Source organism: Saccostrea cucullata, unplaced genomic scaffold (assembly GCF_032062105.1).
Source record: "Saccostrea cucullata isolate Sc308-1 unplaced genomic scaffold, CSIRO_AGI_Scuc_v1 ctg522, whole genome shotgun sequence".
NCBI classification, from domain to species: domain Eukaryota; kingdom Metazoa; phylum Mollusca; class Bivalvia; order Ostreida; family Ostreidae; genus Saccostrea; species Saccostrea cuccullata.
In genome coordinates this window covers 1-19,899 of record NW_026924801.1, presented here as the reverse complement: position 1 = coordinate 19,899, position 19,899 = coordinate 1, and the positions used below count along the sequence as shown (strand labels likewise).

Sequence of the window (19,899 nt, the reverse complement as noted above, 5' to 3'; positions counted from 1 at the left end):
TTTTAAATGAATTTATGCATTTCACTATATAATCAATAGAGCCCCATCCTAACACTAGAACCCCTGACCCGGGGGCCCTGAAATTCACAAATTTTGAAAGAGGCAGCCTTATTCAACATAACTATGTATTTGGTTAATATACTCGCCTATAAGTCGGTATTTTGGGTGAAAAATTTTAGCCTTAAAGTCTGTGTCCGACTTATAGGCGAGTCATAAAAAACTGGTATTTTTCTAGATGGCGAATCGTAGTATTCTATAAACATTTTCAACAGCTATCGTTGAACAAAGTATGGATACATTATATCATTTATGTATTATATGATTATACATAAATTACTTGCTTTTTACATACATGCATTCAATTATTTTATTTTTATTAATTAGAAGAGGGCATTATCTATATTTTTATGTTTTAAAGTTACACTCTGTAAATATTGACTTCATTTCTTTGAAATATTAATTGAAATCATGGTAAAACATCATGATATTCTTCAATTCTGACTCTTTTCCTGAATATTTTCATAAAAATACGGTTGATTTATAATTATAGTGTATGTGGATTTAACACTAAATTAAAGTATCCACACCATATGACATTATTACAGTTCATTTCTTCAATTGACTCTTGAATATTTTCAAAAAAATTTGGTGTATCAATTTGGAAAACTGTGCAACCTCATGACCCTCTGTACATGATTTCAAAATATGATAATTTCCATGTTTATCACTCTTTTCGAGACAAACTTTAAAGTCAAAATTCTAATTCAACATTATTAGTGAAATGGGTATCTTGAAGACAATAAATACACTGTGTTATAATTCAGACTTCGTTAGTAGTTTAAAACATCTTTGCGTTTAGAGATATCGCCTAAACCTTGACAAAAGTTATATCTGACACATTGTACATATAGAGCTGAACGCACTTTTTAAGCTCACATGGTTTTTGGCACAAATTAAGGTCACATTGTTGTAATTAAAATTACCATTTTCGAACTGCAGTACAATGACATAGCCCTTCGTTATATTACATAGATAGTGTCAAGCATAAATGTCTTTTAAAATATTATCTTAATTTCCAAAATTGATATTTTAAAGGGGAATTTATAAATAAATGGTAGGATGTTTCGACTATACGATTCTACCATAGGTTTTTACAAATTGTATAAAACGAGCTTTCCTTGAAACCATGTAGTTGAAAATTTAAAATTTTATTCTTCAAGGTGAGTATTTTTTCTAAAAATCTTTGCTCATTTAATTACCATACTTCTCTTGGTTTTGTCGAAATGTAGCGCCGAAAAGGGATAACATTGCAGAAGGAAACCACACTAAAGGGTAGGATAATGAAGTATTGTTTATTTTTTTGAATAGTAAATTCCTTCTATGAAAAGAAAAATTCTTCTGCATTTACGGTTTGAAACGCTAATTTTGCAGTGGGATGAATTCATGATTCTAGATTTTAGAAGTTGACTGAAAAATCCCACCTTATTAACATAGAAAGCAGTCAAACAGATGAAAATACTATTACCACCCCGAGTTAAAGAGTCAAAATGTACAGAAAATACAAGTTACAGTAGCTGTACTGTTCTCATGTCTACGTTTCTGCCAAGAGCTATTGCTTTCAAAAGAACGGATAAAAAGACAGCTGCAATTGGCAAGAAACCACAAAAATTCAAATGAGAATAATTGTTATTTTTCAGCCATGGATATATCAAAGTTCTACCAATTGATTTGTGTAAATTATGTTTCAGTGAATGAAATAAAGCTCAAATTTTGTAAACAAATACTTTTGAAATGTATTTTGTTGTCTCGACACACAATATTACATCATAACAATGTGACCTTAATTTGTGCGAAAAATCATGTGAGTTTAAAAAGTGCGTTGATCTTTACATGTAACATATCGAATCAAGCATGTTACACGAAGAGAGTGAAATGGCTATGATTTTTTAACTTATTTTCCTGATTATGCCCAAAGTGGACTTTACAGATTAGGTACACATTCATGAAGAGAGTTCAGTGTATATAATACAGAAATTAAAATCATATCTACTGTCCTTTTGATGAACCATTAAGACTTTCTCTCGGGGAATAGCCTAGGTGGATTGAAATGCTTTATTGAAAGTTGCATTTCGATCCAGTGTTTTCTCGGCCGTCCGCAATACACTCAATGCCGACGTTGGAGAAAACCTGGAGGTTTTCTCGGCCGTCCGTTCTTTATACGACGCGAACGGCCGAGAAAACATTGGATTGAAATTCAAATTTCAAACAGCATTTCAATCCACTTCTCAAAACAGAAATTCTTTACGCCTTTTCTTTGGAATGTTCTGTTAAATAAGTGTACTAGCTTCATCAACATTAAAGAAGAAGGTTCTTATTGCCTAAATTTCGTGGTTTAAAAGTTATATCTAACACATTGTACATATATATGTAACATATCATGTAAAGACATGTTACACGAAGAGAGTGAGAAGGCTATGATTTTTAAACATATTTATACCCCCCGCTTGAAAAGTGGGAGGGTATATAGTAATCGGTATTTCCGTCCGTCTGTACGTCCGTCTGTCCGTCTGTTACGCTTTGGGGTACCCATCTCTTATCCGCTACTCCTCTCATACCACTGAAGGAAATTTAATGAAACTTTCACAGAATCTTTATTAAATATTGCCATTGTGCACCTCCTATTTTACTTTTTTATTCTACACGTACCCGGTATTTTAGGTTTCCCATAGCAAAACATGGACATTACCATTTTATCCTTACCTATGACGTCACATATAGAAGTTTCTGGATAATATTTGATAGGACGAGTTATTCCTCTTTACACATTACCGTAAAACAATATATAGCAAAACATGGACATTATGTTAGGCGGGGGGTATCATTTAGTGAGCTCATTGCTCACAGTACCTCTAGTTTCCTGATTATGCCCAAAGTGGACTTTACAGAATAGTTACACATTCATGAAGAGAGTTGAATGTATATAATACAGAAATTCAAATCATGTATCTACTGTCCTTTTGATGAACCATTAAGAATTTCTCTCGGGGAATAGCCTAGGTGGATTGAAATGCTTTATTGAAAGTTGCATTTCGATCCAATGTTTTCTCGGCCGTCCGCAATACACTCAATGCCGACGTCGGAGAAAACCTGAAGGTTTTCTCGGCCGTCCACAATACACTCAATGCCGACGTCGGAGAAAACCTGGAGGTTTTCTCGGCCGTCCGCGCTTTATACGACGCGAACGGCCGAGAAAACATTGGATTGAAATTCAAATTTCAAACAGCATTTCAATCCACTTCTCAAAATAGAAATTCTTTTCGCCTTTTCTTTGGAATGTTCTATTAAATAAGTGTACTAGCTGGATTATACGGTCTAAACCGAAGGGGGACCGATCTCCACGTCCCACACTGACAGTCGGATTCGAACCCACGACGTAAGGATCAGCTCCTTACGTTCCGACTCAAGAGCCTTTATCACTGCACCATGCGGGCGACTTAATACGTAAGTAGCTATAAATACGTACGTAGCTATGTCTTCCTAACTACCAGAAAGTTATTGCGTGGACTCTGAGGTCCACGCAGAAAATATATAAGAAAGGTTAAACCGGATGCCATGGGCATACATCAGGCCACAAGCAACAAACTCGCTTGAATTTTTGACCCCCTAATATTGTAATGGTAAAGGGGCGTTTAAATAAACGCACAGAAGACCCAAAATAATGGAATGACATGACTACCCTTGGAATAGACCGGTCCAAGGGTATATAAAGCGAAGCATTAGGGAAATCAGGTATTCAGAAGGTTACGGCTGAATCAGAAGGCTGAACTAAGAAGATTGATTGTTGGAGAAAATCAAGAAGTTAAGGGTAAGAACAGAATAAGCACCAGTGACAGGTAAACCTAGGGAACTGATGTTAAGGTATAATCTTCACTCATTATTTGACAGACTACACCTCAAACTAGAGGCACTGTGAGCAATGAGCTCACGAAATGATACCCCCGCCTCCAATATGAATATAATAAGAGTGTCCATCTTTTGTTGTGGGAAACCCAAAATATGTGTCGGATCGAAAAAAAAGAATAGGAGGTACACAATGGCAATATGTAATAAAGATTCCGTGAAAGTTTCATCAAATTTCATTTAGTGGTATAGGAGGAGTTGCGGATAAGAGATGGGTACCCCAAATCGTAACAGACAGACGGACGGACGGACATAACGATTACTATATACCCTCCCGCTTTTCAAGCAGGGGGAATAATAATACAACACTTTAGCTGTAAGCCAGGCTAGCTTAGTGGGAGCTGCTGGCATTTATTTTATAACAATTCATAAGAAACAGGCATACATGTTCATTATAAATGTGTATGTGATCAATGAAGTACTGCAATGTTTTCTGTTAACTATTTGTTACATGCTATGCATTGTATCCCTATCAAAGACATTAAAAACCGCCCAGGAAAAAACCATATACGAGTAACTATGGAAAACCTGTGTCCGTCGCTATGTAAATAATGCCTCAAGGGAATGCCGGACGTGCATTCGAAGCAGTACTTGGTATGCATAAACACTATATATGTACATGTACAATAAAGCAATAACAAACTAGAGGTACTGTGAGCAATTAGCTCAATCAGTGATACCCCCCGCCTCCCATATGGTTATAATGGCAAAGTCCATGTTTTGCTGTGGCCGGGAAACCCAAAATATGTGTCGGATCAAAAAGTAAAATAAGAGGTCCACAATAGCAATATGTTTTAAAGATTCTGTGAAAGTTTCATTAAATTTCACACAGTGGTATAAGAGGAGTTGCAGATAAGAGATGGGTACCCCAAAGCGTAACAGACATACGGACGGACGTACAGAAAGACGGACGGCCGGCCGGACATATTGAAAACGGAAGAAAATTCGTTACTCATTCTTCTTTTACCTGCGAGAGTTCCAATTTGATATACATCATGACATGTTCAGGATGCAGCGAGCATTTTATTGACCAAACCGGGTCACCCTTAGGCACCGAATGACTGTCCATCGTCAACAGATTCGTCAAACCGAGTACTAGTGCACTGCCGTTAGCGGACACTTCAGAACATGTGCTGAAAACGTTTTTCCTAACTTTGCAGTGTTTCTTATATACAAGTTCTACAACAAGACTTCCGAAAAAGAACGTGAAACCAAGGAAAAACATTTTATTTCATTGTTTCAACCAAAGCTAAATGCCCTGTTATGATAGACAATTTATAATTTTCCCGCATTATTTGTCTAATTGTTAACGTAATAACGCAACATAATGACGTCATAATGAACTGTACTAAAGTGCAACACTATTTGACGTTACATCACGTCACAATATACTTTGAAATGTTTGTATCTATAGCAATATGTCTCCTGATGATGCAAATTTTTTTGTCATAGAATTTCATTCTGCTGGCATAAAAATCCAATTTTATTATTTCAAACAAAAATATTTTATTTAAAAAAAAATTATTTTAAACAAAATATATGAAATCATTTTTTACGTCAATGACATTCGAAATGTGCTAATTTTTGTAAAAAAAAAAAAAAGAAAAATTGATATTTTCTTCAAATGAAATATCACGTTGCTGCTATGATAGTACTACATGTAGATTTGAACTAGGTGGAGAAAATGTGCTTGTATTAAGTATAGGATTGGACTAGGTGGAGGGCAGGTGTCTTTTCTAAGTAAGATCGGAGGAGGTGGAGAGTCTGTGCCTGTAGTGAGTAGGAGGTGGAGAGTCTGTGCCTGTAGTGAGTAGGATCGAACGAGATGGAGGGTAAGTGCTTGTAGCAATTTAAAATCGAACTAGGTGGAGGGCCAGTGCCTGTAATAAGTAGGATCAGACTAGATGGAGGACCTGAGTCTTAAGTGAGAAGGATATGACAAGATGGAGGGCCTGTGTCTTTAACAAGTAGGATCGGACTAGATGGAGGACCCGTGTCTTTAACAAGTAGGATCAGACAATGTGGAGGTTCTGTGCCTGTAGTAAGTAGGATCAGACTAGGTGGAGGGCCTGTGTCTTTAACAAGTAGGATCAGACTAGGTGGAGGGCCTGTGTCTGTAGGGAGTAAGATCAGACTAGGTGGAGCGCCTGTCTTTAACAAGTAGGATCGGACTAGATGGAGGACCAGTGCCTGTAGTGAGTAGGATCAGACTAGGTGGAGGACCTGTGGCTTTAACAAGTAGGATCAGACTAGGTGGAGGGCCTGTGTCTTTAACAAGTAGGATCAGACTAGGTGGAGGGCCAGTGTCTGTACTGAGAAGGATCAATCTTGGTGGAGGGCCTGTGTCTGTCGTGAGTAAGATCGGTCTAGATGGAGGGCCTGTGTCTTAAACAAGTAGGATCAGACAAGGTGGAGGGCCTGTGTCTGTAGTGAGTAGGATCGGACTAGGTGGAGGGCCTGTGTCTTAAAAAAGTAGGATCAGACTAGGTGGAGGGCCTGTGTCTTTAACAAGTAGGATCAGACTAGGTGGAGGGACTGTGTCTTTAACAAGTAGGATCAGACTAGGTGGAGGGCCTGTCTTTAACAAGTAGGATCAGACTAGGTGAAGGGCAACAAGTAGGATCAGACTAGGTGGAGGGCCTGTGTCTGTTGTAGTAGATGTGGAGGGCCTGTCTTTAACAAGTAGGATCAGACTAGGTGAAGGGCCTGTGTCTGTAGTGAGTAGGATCAGACTAGGTGGAGAGTCTGTGTCTTAAAAAAATAGGATCAGACTAGATGAAGGTTCTGTGTCTTTAACAAGTAGGATCAGACTAGGTGGAGGGCCTGTGTCTTTAACAAGTAGGATCAGACTAGGTGGAGGGCCTGTGTCTGTAGTGAGTAGGATCAGACTAGGTGGAGGGCCTGTGTCTTTAACAAGTAGGATCAGACTAGGTGGAGGGCCTGTGTCTGTAGTGAGTAGGATCAGACTAGGTGGAGGGCCTGTGTCTTAAAAAAGTAGGATCAGACTAGGTGGAGGGCCTGTGTCTTTAACAAGTAGGATCAGACTAGGTGGAGGGCCTGTCTTTAACAAGTAGGATCAGACTAAGTGGAGGGCCTGTGTCTTTAACAAGTAGGATCAGACTAGGTGGAGGGCCTGTGTCTGTAGTGAGTAGGATCAGACTAGGTGGAGGGCCTGTGTCTTTAACAAGTAGGATCAGACTAGGTGGAGGGTCTGTGTCTGTAGTGAGTAGGATTAGACTAGGTGGAGGGCCTGTGTCTTTAACAAGTAGAATCAGACTTGGTGGAGGTTCTGTGCCTGTAGTAAGTAGGATCAGACCAGGTGGAGGTTCGGTGTCTTTAACAAGTAGGATCAGACTAGGTGGAGGGCCTGTGTCTGTTGTGAATAGGATCAGACTAGGTGGAGGGCCTGTCTTTAACAAGTAGGATCAGACTAGGTGGAGGGCCTGTGTCTGTAGGGAGTAGGACCAGACTAGGTGGAGGGCCTGTCTTTAACAGGTAGGATTAGACTAGATGGAGGACCTGTGCCTGTAGTGAGTAGTATCAGACTAGGTGGAGAGCCTGTGTCTTAAAAAAGTAGGATCAGACTAGGTGGAGGGCCTGTGTCTTTAACAAGTAGGATCAGACTAGGTGGAGGGCCTGTGTCTGTAGTGAGTAGGATCAGACTAGGTGGAGGGCCTGTGTCTGTAGGGAGTAGGATTAGACTAGGTGGAGGGCCTGTCTTTAATAAGTAGGATCAGACTAGGTGGAGGGCCTGTGTCTGTAGTGAGTAGAATCAGACTACGTGGAGGGCCTGTGTCTTTAACAAGATCGATCAGACTTGGTGGAGGTTCTGTGCCTGTAGTAAGTAGGATCAGAGTAGGTGGAGGTTCTGTGTCTTTAACAAGTAGGATCAGACTAGATGGAGGACCAGTGCCTGTAGTGAGTAGGATCAGACTAGATGGAGGACCTGTGGCTTTAACAAGTAGGATCAGACTAGATGGAGGACCAGTGCCTGTAGTGAGTAGGATCAGACTAGGTGGAGGACCTGTGGCTTTAACAAGTAGGATCAGACTAGGTGGAGGTTCTGTGCCTGTAGTGAGTAGGATCGGTCTAGGTAGAGGTTCTGTGCCACCTGTCACAAAAAAATAAATGATTTTTATCAATTATTCCAAACAAATAGTTACTCAAACATTTCTTACATGCAATAACAAGCCTATTCTTTAATGTCAATATTGCTTAACAAAGTAATACCATAAATCATATCAATCCTATTTTGAGACATTTCCTATTAATTGTTTTGTTCTATGCTTTGTGGTCATTGGAATGCACTGCGTTTAAAACAGTTACTAAATATCGCGTTAAGTGGATGCATATACATGTAAGAAATAAAAATCACACTACAAGGTTTAATTTTCTGCAGTCATACTTTAGTTTAAAGTGATTGGTCACATTTTGTACACATTAGGATTACTTGCCTATTACCGTGATAAATAGCCTTTGATTTCTTTACGTCCTGTAACAGGTGTGTCGCTCAGTCCAGTTGTTACACTACCTGTTTCAAGGATTTGTTTAAAACTCAAGATAGGTAAGTTTCCTTAATTTGAGATCAAATTATGTTAATTTTTTTTCTTGAATAAAAAATCCATTTAAACTTAAAAGCTTACTTACAAGTGCATTTCTAAAGCGTTCGTCGTCTGACTAGGGAGCCATAAAACATAGCTGACTTCTGATCTCAGAATCACTGTTACCAAATAAATCAATATAGGTTTATAATTAATAATTTCTCTCTTGATTACATCTTGACACATGATTTAAACAAGAGGAATATAAAATAAATGATTAAAAAATAAAAATAAAAAATGGTTCATATTGAAAAGTATATATGCAAATATATAGAAAAGATAAAATTAATAGATTTTTTTCATCAACTTTTTTTTGGTCTTCAAATGAATTTGATAATTCTACAAAAATTTTAGGGTGGCATTTTCAACCATGTCAAAATAAAAGATAAATATACTGCGTTATTATCTTGAACACAGAATCTCTTCATTCATTACTGTTTAGGAATGAAAGTACTGAAAACATACAACGTATTTTAATACACAGTATGTCCCAAATAAAAAGAATCGAGTTCATTGTTATAAAAATAAAGTAATTCTTTTATGCAAACTCTCTTGTCTTTCTTTTCTACTGAAAATTTCCATATATAACAATTATTTAAAACTTATTACATATTCATGTAAAAAAATATGCGTGCTGAGAAATTAACAAATTTGTAGAATGCTACATGTGTCTGCCTTGGCAAGTGGGTGTTTCGTGCTATTTCTTAGTGGGGAAATTTGATTTAAAAAATGTTAACAGAATATTTAAATTTTCTCTAGTGTTCTATGTAAAATTTGGATGTCTTTACATTTCGATGAGAGCCAATACCGAAAGAGTCTGAGAAGCCGCCATTTTTTGTCTGTTGTTAATTTACACAAAGAACATGTACAGTAGTTACGTTTGTAAAACACGTACCGATTGACAGACATCGTAATGGTGACGAACGAAGCAATTATGTGTTCATGTTACGACTGAATCAAACGGTATAGAATTATTAAAACATGCCAAAAGGATTTTCTCTAAGAATATTAAAGAAATGTATCATAAGGCAGTATTAATTTTCTTTTATAGCCTAAAAAATAAAATTTTAAATTTGTCACAAATACGAGTTTGCTGATGAAAATATTCACGTGCTTTGCACATGTTATCGATATTGGTTTTAGATATAGAAAATTTCTCCCTGCTTTCACTGCAAATGGGGGATATTATACAATTATGGACTTCAGGGTAGGTCGATATGTGGTTATAAGGACTCATGGCAATTGATATTGACCGAAGACACAGAAAGTTAGCGAATATTTAAATTTTCTTGACCGTTCACTGAAGTTGTTATATTACATAATAATTCAAAGTGAATGCAACACAGTCATACCTATCACAATGGTTACAAAGTTACGTTTGTAAAACACGTACCGATTGACAGACATCGTAATGGTGACGAACGAAGCGATTATGTGTTCATGTTACGACTGAATCAAACGACTGCATTCAGAATTATTAAAACCCAAAAGGATTTTTAAAGAATATTAAAGAAATGTATCATAAGGCAGTATTAATTTTCTTTTATAGCCTAAAAAATAGATTTTTGATCTTGTCCTCTCGCACAGTTTTTAATACGAGTTTGTCAAAATTACGTGCATCCGCACATGTTACGATATTGGTTTTATCTATATAGAGTAATTGTCCCCTACTTTCACTGCAAGTGGGGGATATTATACAATTATGGACTTCAGGGTAGGTCGATATGTGGTTATAAGGACACTGAAGTCCATGATAGTTATATTACATAATAATTCAAAGTGAATGCACCGACACAGTCATACCTGGCTGTCATTATGTCACAATGGTTAAAAATACGCTTCTTATATTATGACGTCACGTTCTACGTAACTTCAGTGCAGCGCTGTGTCGTACGATATCATTTTCCGTCGACGCACTTTCGCGTCTATATCACAAAAGGAGGAATATCACTTGACGTCCTTTCAGCCAATGAAATTACGAAAATCATCCTCTTTATATTATATTAATTTGTGTCTGTCCGACCGTCCGTCCGTCCCTCTGTCTGTAACGCTTTCGTTTCCGCATGATATCTCAAAAACCCTTTGAGCTTTCGCAAAGAAATTTTGAAATTTTGCATAGCAACTTTCTATGGCCTAAAGAAGAACCCTATCGATTTTGAGGGCCAAAGGTCAAGGTTATAAATTAATTGATTCTGTCTGTTTTAAATTTAATTTTTCTTAACCGCGCGATATCTCGAAACTCCTTTGAGCTCTTGCAATGAAATTTTACATAACAGCTCCCCGTGGCCTAAGGAAGATCCCTATTGATTTTGAGGTCAAAAGGTCAAAGTTCAAGGTCGTAAATTTATATATTCCGTCTGTGTGTAACACTATCGTTTCCTTTCGATATTTCAAGAAAATTTTTAGGTTTTGCAATGAAAATTTTCCCAAAACTCCCTAGAGCCTCCCTCACCCCTCTCAAAGTGTCTCTTCCCCCCTTTTTTTATTATTTATTGTATTAAATGTCGCTTGGCACTATTTTTAGCACAGAGGCATGTGGAGAGTTATTGTCCCCCGCTTGAAAAGTGGGGGATATTAATTTGGGTCTGTCCGTCCGTCCGTCACTCTGTCTGTCTGTAACGCTTTCGTTTCCACACGATATCTCGGGAACCCTTTGAGCTTTCGCAATGAAATTTTGCACAGCAAATGGTTATGGACTAAAAAAGAACCCTATTGATTTTGAGATCAAAAGGTCAAAGGTCAAGGTCATAAATTCACAAATTCTGTCTGTTATAACACTTTCGTTTCCGCGCGATATATCTTTCAATGAAATTTTACATAACAACTCCCTGTGGCCTATGGAAGACCCCTGTCGATTTTGAGGTCAAAAGGTCAAAGTTCAAGGTCGTAAATTCATACATTCTGTTTGTGTGTAACACTATCCTTTCCGGGCGATATTTCAAGAGGATTTTGAGCTTTTGCAATGTAATTTTATACCAAAATTCCCTAGGACCTCTCTCACCCCTCTCAAAGTGTCCCGCCCCGTTTGCTTTATCAGTATTACATGTCGCTATTTTTAGCACAGGGCATGAGGAGAGTTATTACGTATAAAACAGGTTCTCGGCGGACTTTATATTCTTATTATTTCTATTAGAACTGTTTAATAAAGGTTAAATTAGACACCATGCATTGTGTAAAATTTTGACAATATCGAACGTGAATATATATACAGGTATGTGACTTTATCTTAGCATATAATTTTCGTCGATCCATTTTCTTTTTTTTCCCGAAATATTTTTTTTTTACTAAATGATAGTATTCAGCGTGTGAAATGAAAAAAATTATGAGGTCTGGCTTGTACAAACTCATAAAATCATCATTACAGTGTGATAAATATTCCATGTAAAAAGAATCTTCTATACACATAATAAAGAATAAGCAACCAAATCTTTATACTGTATTCATATTAGCATATTTTATTTGCTTCAGTATACATGTATACATTAAATAATTCTACAAATTCAGTCAGGGGGATCCGACTCCTCCCCCCTCCCCGAACTGCGCATGGTTTACTTTTCCCTAAGCGGGGGACACAAATTCTCTGAATTAGCTTGTTAAAAATTATGTTAACCCCCGTCGTCTCCATAACTTCAGTACTTAACAGAATGACTTTGAATAAAAAAAAACTCTATAATTGATTGGTCCAGTAACCAACCAATTGACACCCCATTCAGAAAGATCTCGCAAAGGTGGAGTGTTACACCAGAGGCGATTTAGTGAACACCAAATCGTCAGTAGAGAAAACCAAATACTAGTAATATATACATGTGTCAAATCCTTTATGGCCAGAAACATGCATGCCAACAATAAAAGGAATCAGAAACATTTAGTGATATTTTCACCATCGATATGTCTTTTTAATTTAGTTTTATATTCATTGTCATATCCAGATATCACATGAATAACTTACAGTAAATAAAATTTGCAACCCATACATGAATAATCATGTAGGTTTATACCATATACACAGTCTTTTTAATTACCAATAAAAGTTGCAAAACAATTTTAACTGAAAATCTGATATATACATACAATGTTTAAGTAGAAATAGCAATCGCACTTGGCACTTAATTTTAGTGGTTCAATAGCTCTATTCTCAGCGTAAACGTTTTGTATGCGTTGCAAATTTCTATGGTTTATTTCGTGATTATTAATGAACAGATATGCTTCTTTGGAAGATTAATTTTTCAAGAATGTTCAAAATCATAATTAAAAATTATTGGTTGTGATTTAGTTTGAATCTAACCAACCAGTACCATAAATTTTGGCGATAATAGTAATGCCAGACTTAAAGCACTATTGCTTTTTTAATAATGTTTTCGTATATAAAGTTTTCTACGACGCATACTTGTCGAAATGTCGTAAAGCAGAAAAATAAAAAAAAAAAAGAAAGAGAGGGTACGAAAGATGGAGAGAGTGGAGTGAAAGAAAATATGCTGGGAGAGGGAGACATAGGATAGGGTTAAACGAAAGGGAAACTTTACCCTTTCTATTTAGCAGCCCTATGCCCACGTCTCCTCGACTCCCTACTCCTGATTGGAGTGGGGAGAAGATAACTCTCTCATACTCCCGTCTTGAGAGTGAGTAGAGAGTGAGTGGGGAGAGAAAAAGTGAGTTGATAGAGAAAGAGTGTAGTGGGGTGAGAAAGTTTGGAGTGGGGTGAGAAGAGGGGAGTTGGTGAAAGAGTGGGATAAGAGAGAAAGAGAAAGTAGGGTGAAAGAGAAAGTGGGGTGAGAGACAAAGTGGGGTGGGATGAGAGAGAGAAAGTGGGGTGAGAGAGATTGGGGTAAGTGAGAGACAGTGGGATGAGAGAGGGTGGGAGGGGGATAGAGGAGAGACGGGAACAGTGTGAGCGGGAAGAGAGAGTGGGTGGGGAGGTGAGGTTTGCATAAAAATGGTAAAAGTAATAAATTTTTAAGTAAAAACAAAACAAATAAGTACTGATCAAAATCTGAAAAGGGGTGGGTGGTGGTTGAACCGGAGACCCCCAAAAACAAAAACTTAAGGTCAAACGACACTTTCCTCAAATATATGTTTTGTATCTCTTGGTATTATAAAAAAAAATCATATTTGTCATTTTCTTCTGATTTCTATATTGTTTTTAAAATGTTTTTAAATATAAGTACACCAAAAATTGTGTTATATGTAAAGATTACCCATACGGATAATGTAATATGACCCTATGGTAAATTTAAGGTAAACTAATTTTTTGTGAGGAAACTTGTTTCAGTACCTCTACTTGTAAAAACAAAACAATATATTTTGGAAGTCTGACCTTAATTGTCTTTTTCCCTGGCGTTAAGAGTTCGAATACTTCAGTAAAGCCTGCGACTGTGTGCTACATTTTAATGTCTATTTTTTCTGTTGTACACTTATTCCAAAACAAGGTTGGATTTTTGTATATTTTACTTTTAACTACACAGGAATTTTCATCGATTGACGTGGGGGACAATGTCTTTCCTCAAATATATGTTTTGTATCTTTGAATTTTTGCAATGAATGGTATTATAAAAAAATAAATCATATTTGTCATTTTCTTAATTTTGAGCTGATTTTTAAACTATATTGTTTTTAAAATGTTTTTAAATATAAGTACACAAAAAATTGTGTTATCTGTCTGTAACACTTTCATTTCCAATTTCATTCCCGATATCTTGAGAAGCATTTGAACTTATGTGGCTATTTTTTTTTATGACAACTCCCTATGGCCTAAAGAAGACGCCTATTGATTTTGAAGTCAAAAGGTATGGTAGAGAGTAAACTAGACGCACTTGTTTTTTTTTTCTTTTGTAAAATGTGACAATGTAGAACGTGATGTAAACATATGTATGTGACCTATTGTTTGGATTTGATTGGATAAGTTCGTCGATGGCCGATGGGAAAGATTTTCGCTTCTCATGCGAAAGACCCCCGGTTCGAATTCCGATTGAGCCCTTTTTTAATTACTACATGATAGTATTTAGCATCTGAAATGAAGAAGCTATGACGCATGACGTGTACAAACTATTATTATTGTGTGATAAATATTTATGTTAAAAGAACCTTTTAAAGAATAAGCAGTCAAATCTTTGTATCCATATTTTCATTTTTTGTTTGCTTCAGTACATAATTCAATAACTATGCAAATCCGTGGAAGTAGTGAGGGGTCTGAGCATCCTCTCCTTTTTTCCTCCAGCGGGGTATATCCTTGGGTGAAGGGAATTCAAATTTGTTCAAATGAAGGTCCATACCCTCTTCCAAGGGCAGATAACTATGAATTAGTGGTAAATTAATGGTATCTATTAAAAATCTTCAATCTCAAGAACAAGTGGGCCAGGAAAGATGAAACTCGTGTTGTGTAGATTCAAATTTCTTCAAATCATGACCCCCGGGGGTAGGGTACGGCCACAATGGGAGATCAAAGTTTAACATAAGGATACATGGAAAAATCTTTAAAAAATCTTTGCAAGAACCACTAGACCGTGAAAGATGAAACTCATGTAGAAGCATCCTCTGGTAGTAAATATTTAAGTGTGTACAAATCATGACCCCCAGATTTTTGCTTTTACCTAGCTAGTTGCTCAGGTGAACGATGTAGCCCCTTGGCCTCTTTTTTTTTTTAAATATCAAAGATAAAAATTATCAGGTGTTAGAATTATTATCTTTTTGATAAAATAATGGAAGTTTGTGGTTGATTTGGCTTGCTAAGTAGAGGAGTCTGTCAGTGTTACGATAATCAGTTTGTGATGCATCAAATGTAGCTTAAAAATTTTTTTCTACATGAGAGTGAAAAATGTTTATAGACTTGTTTAATTTTTTTTTTTTACAAATTATTTGTATTGCTAAGCATCAGAAATTTAATTTAATCATGTCATGTTACGTTATATATATGGCATGTTATGTTACATGTCTGTATGACATGTATTACGTAACATGTATTTCAATCATTAATGAAAAGAATTGTGACTTAATTATCTTTTCCAACAATTTTTTTCTCTCCTATTAAAAGTCAAAACTTGAAATACACATAAAGAAACTCAATTCTAGCGAATTTAGAGCCAATAGTAGAAAAGTGAGACTGAGATCAATGGTGGGCTAATCTAAGTGGTTTATAGGCCCCGGAGAATGGAATATAAATTGCCTACAATTATACAATAATTATAGTTTATAGGTGTCTTCATGTAGTTTAGCTTAGATGTTTTTAAGCCATTGTTTGTAAGTCTAAAATGAAGCACCAATTGCATTTTGATATACATGTATCTATGTTACAGAATCACTTGAATATCATATAATAATTCCGGATCAGATAGGTCTACAAAATTGTTTTAGTTTTATCAGGAAAAGCATATGCTTTCTCAAAATGAACAAGGCTATTATCAGAATGAAAACAATTTAATCCTATTAAAGGTCTATAAAACAAAATATTGGACAAATCCAATTCATTTATTGACAACATCGTGTATGAGTGAATAAGTCTCTAGGAGTCTGCAATTTTATTTTTATATTGGAACAGGTACAATTCCGTTGGAATGCATGTATTTATAAATTAGAGACCGATCACCGATAATGGTTTTGGCTGATACAGCTTTGACAGTCTGTATTTTCCTCCTGAAATTAATCCTGCTTTGTTCAAGTGATCTATCTGTGGATGACATTGTGTCTAAAGCTATTGATAATGGCTACAGAAATATGAAGTTTGAAAGAACGTGCTCAAATACAGACGATCAGCGTAAGTTTAACTGTCTTTTTTCAGATAACATAAATGTTAATTTAGTATCAATTAAACAAACCCCTTTAAAAAGATTGTGGTTAACGGTAACATTAACATAATTAAAGGTTCATTGATACTCTGGTAAGAGAGATAACTCTTAATGACCTAAATGCTTTCTTTTTCCTTTAGAGATTTATCAATTCGAAGTGTCTTTTTGGTTCAATTTTGCCCCGCAAGTTACGCTATAATTGTTTGTATTTTATTATAAAATGCATTTCTTTTGGAGAATTTGATTGAGCAAATGGTTTATGAACCTTATCATTAATTGTTTATTTTTTATGAATCCTTTTCAGTCTATGGTCATACTTAATTGTTGACTCTGTGTTATTCAGAACTCCCAAGAGACGAGAGTAAATTATTTGACTTTATAAGAAAACAGAAGGCTTTTGAGGAAAACACATCAAACGCGGGAAGGCTATATATAGAAGTCAACAAAGAGCTAGTAAGGCTGTACGTCATTTTACTCCGACATATTAGCTCATGTTTAAAAGTTGTAATCTGAGGATTTTTAGAAATAAGTTGAAACTTTTTCAAACTTAAGTTTGTATTGTCATCCAAACAATATTAAAAAATATCTATATTCAATAAATTATGACTTTTTTGAATTACAGATCAGGTAAAAGCATTCATCAGCTGATTAGATCAAAGGCGTATCGTGAGTCCTTTGGAAAACAATTTTGTCGTCGTACATCGTTACGATGTGAAATATACGTTAATTCGCCATATCGCTCAGCAGACGGCAGATGTAACAACATCCGGTACCCTACACTTGGATCAAAGGGAGCAATACAATCACGATATCTTCCTCCTCAATATGACGACGGTAAATTTCAATAACATCCATTAGAATATCACTCTGCATGTCTGATATTTTATTACAGAAGAAAAATCTCGTCTCGGTGTATATTTTCGCCATTGACAATATGTACCGATGGACGATATGTGAAGCGAGTGTAGATACTTGTTGCTGCATCTCTAAAAAATACATTCTTTATAAATCTGCACTAAAAAGTACATTCTTTATAAATCTGCACTAAAAAGTTTAACATTTGCAATATATAACTAAGGAGTCATACAAAAATTATGATCCGACCACTGAGTGAGATATTGGACTGCTTACGTCACACTGTGGGCGCATCGGTTAAATCTCGTTTGCATTCGTTGGTGTTCGACATTGTCGGAATTTACCGAGTTTTACAACAATAGTGTACGAAAAGAAAAATTTATCGTGGAAGGCAGCACAAGATATAAGAGTATTGATTAAAATTGAAAGGTACAACGAAACATATATTGACTGTGTGCTCGGACAAAAGCGGTCTGTCAATCCCTAGAACCACACTGTTTGCCTAAGGCATTTTGGACTCAGGCAAAAAGTTCGACAGATTCTTTGGTCCGACAAAAGACATGTTGCCCTCGATACCAGTTTATAATACATGTTATCCCAGTTTATAAAATGTATTTTGTCGCACATGACAATATGCACAGAGCTACGAAATGAACCGCACAGATATTCTACATATTGATTAAGAGAAGATTAAAAAATCAGAAAAAGGTTCTTACATCTTGATTTTGTAGGTATAACGAAACCCCGAGAAAGGTCGGGAACTGGAAAGGCATTATTGAGTCCTCGCATAATAAGTAACGAGGTGTTTCGAGGTTTAGGAACAAAAGAGATCACACCCAAAGATAATAGTCTATCCCTGATGACCTTTACATGGGGTCAGTTCATCGACCATGACATTGTACTAACCCCTGTTGCAACAAGTAAGTAATTAATACATATGTATTGTTATACCCTTATAAATATTGTTCTACATGTGTATATCTATTGCTAATAAAAATCCAACGAGAGAAATGTCGGTCTAACAATTAGTACGAGGGGTAATCAAAAAGTTCGCGAACAACTTGAATAAATTCCAAAAAACAAATAAAATTTTGTTTCAGTGTTCATTATTTTTAGCTCACCTGAGCCGAAGGCTCAAGTGAGCTTTTCTGATCAAAATTTGTCCGTGGCGTGCCACAAAGTATTCTTAGGTAAAGGGGATTCAAGTTTGTTCAAATGAAGGGCCATGCCCTCTTCCAAGGGGAGATAATTATGACTTTGTGAAAAATTAATGGCATTTCTAAAAAATCTTCTTCTCAAGAACCACTGGACCAGGAAAGATGAAACTCATGTGGAATCATCCTCTGGTAGTGTAGATTCAAGTTTGTTCAAATCATGACCCCCGAGGGTAGGGTGGGGCCACAATGGCCGATCAAATTTTAATTAAGAATATAAAGGAAAAATCTTTAAATATCTTCTTCTAAGAATCACTGGGCCAGGAAAGATGAAACTCATGTGTGAAATCATCCTCAGGTAGTGTAGATTCAAGTTTGTTCAAATCATAACACCCGGGTGTAGGATGGGGCCACAATGGCCGATCAAAGTTTTACATAGGAATATATAGAAAAAATCTTTAAAATTTTTTTCTCAAGAACCATTGAGACAGGAAAGACAAACTCATGTGAAATCATCCTCCAGTAGTGTAGATTCAAGATTGTTCAAATCATGACCCGCGGGGGTTGGGTGGGGCCGCAATGGTCGATCCAAGTTTTACATAGGAATATATAGGGAAAATCGTTAACAATCTTCTTCTCAAGAACCATTGAGACAGGAAAGATGAAACTCATGTGAAATCATCCTCAGGTGGTGTAAATTCAAGTCTGTTCAAATCATGACCCCCGGGGGTAGGGTGGGGCCACAATGGGCGATCAAAATTTCACATAGGAATATATATGAAAAATCTTTAAGAATCTTCTTCTCAAGAACCATTGAGAGAGGAAAGATGAAACTTATGATGAATCATCTTCAGGTAGTGTAAATTAAAATTTGCTCAAATCATGACCCCTGGGGTTAGGGCGAGGCCACAATGGCCAATCAAAGTTTTACATAGGAATATGTAGGGAAATCTTTTAAAATCTTCTTCTCAAGTACTGCGAAGCCATGATTAGTGATATTTATATAGAAGCATCATCAGGTAGTGTAGATTTTAGTTTATTCAAATCATAGCCCCCCAGGATAGGGTGGGGCCAGAATGGGGTATCCAAGTTTTACATTAAAATATATTTTTTTAAAAAATGTTCTTCTCAAGAAGAGCAAATCCATGATTAGTGATATTTATATAGAAGCATCCTCAGGTAATATATTTGTTCAAATCATAACCTGCAAGGGTAGGGTTGGGTCTCAATGGTGGATTTAAGTTTTATAGTAGGAAAATACACGGAAAAATCCCAAGAACAGAAAAGTTATGTTTAGTCATATTGACATGTAAGCATCTTCATGTATTGAAGATTCAAATTTGTCCAAATTATGACCCTTTGGGGTAGGGAGGGAAACAACGGGGAATCAAATTCAAATTATAACTAAGTAATATATACAAACAAAATGTAAAAAAAATCTTTAAAAACCTTTTTCTACAGAACAGCAAAGTTATATGCTGTATTGATATGGAGGCATTCTCAAGAAGTATTAAAATTCAAGCCCCCCCCCCCCCCGTAAACTTTTCAATT

At 36.2% G+C, this 19,899-nt stretch overlaps 2 protein-coding genes across 2 annotated transcripts; one reads left to right on the top strand and one right to left on the bottom strand.

Annotated features, from left to right (window-relative positions):
- Positions 1-6,094: 6,094 nt before the first annotated feature.
- On the bottom strand, positions 6,095-9,968 carry LOC134267334 (uncharacterized). Its single transcript, XM_062749561.1, has 7 exons — positions 9,914-9,968; positions 7,742-8,071; positions 7,546-7,641; positions 7,043-7,366; positions 6,758-6,945; positions 6,445-6,538; positions 6,095-6,339 (listed from the first exon to the last, which is right to left on the bottom strand). Exons 1-7 carry the CDS (start codon positions 9,966-9,968, stop codon positions 6,095-6,097), a joined length of 1,332 nt encoding a protein of 443 aa, XP_062605545.1.
- LOC134267329 (peroxidasin homolog pxn-2-like) lies at positions 8,471-18,114 on the top strand (the record flags this gene model as incomplete). The annotated part of the gene is made up of 5 exons (XM_062749556.1): positions 8,471-8,524; positions 16,093-16,308; positions 16,683-16,800; positions 16,962-17,173; positions 17,926-18,114. Coding segments are annotated over exons 2-5 (682 nt in total), but the record flags the coding sequence as incomplete, so codon positions are not given.
- Between the last annotated feature and the right edge of the window lie 1,785 nt (positions 18,115-19,899).

Excerpts from the sequence above, each read along its gene's own strand:
- LOC134267334 (XM_062749561.1), bottom strand. The coding sequence starts at position 9,968 with ATGTCTGTCAATCGGTACGTGTTTTACAAACGTAACTTTGTAACCATT. Across the intron at positions 8,072-9,913 it reads CTTTGTAACCATTGTGATAG|GTGGCACAGAACCTCTACCT; the intron begins GTATGACTGTGT and ends TTTTTGTGACAG. Across the intron at positions 6,340-6,444 it reads AGACACAGGCCCTCCACCTA|GCCCTCCATCTAGACCGATC; the intron begins GTCTGATCCTAC and ends TTTAAGACACAG.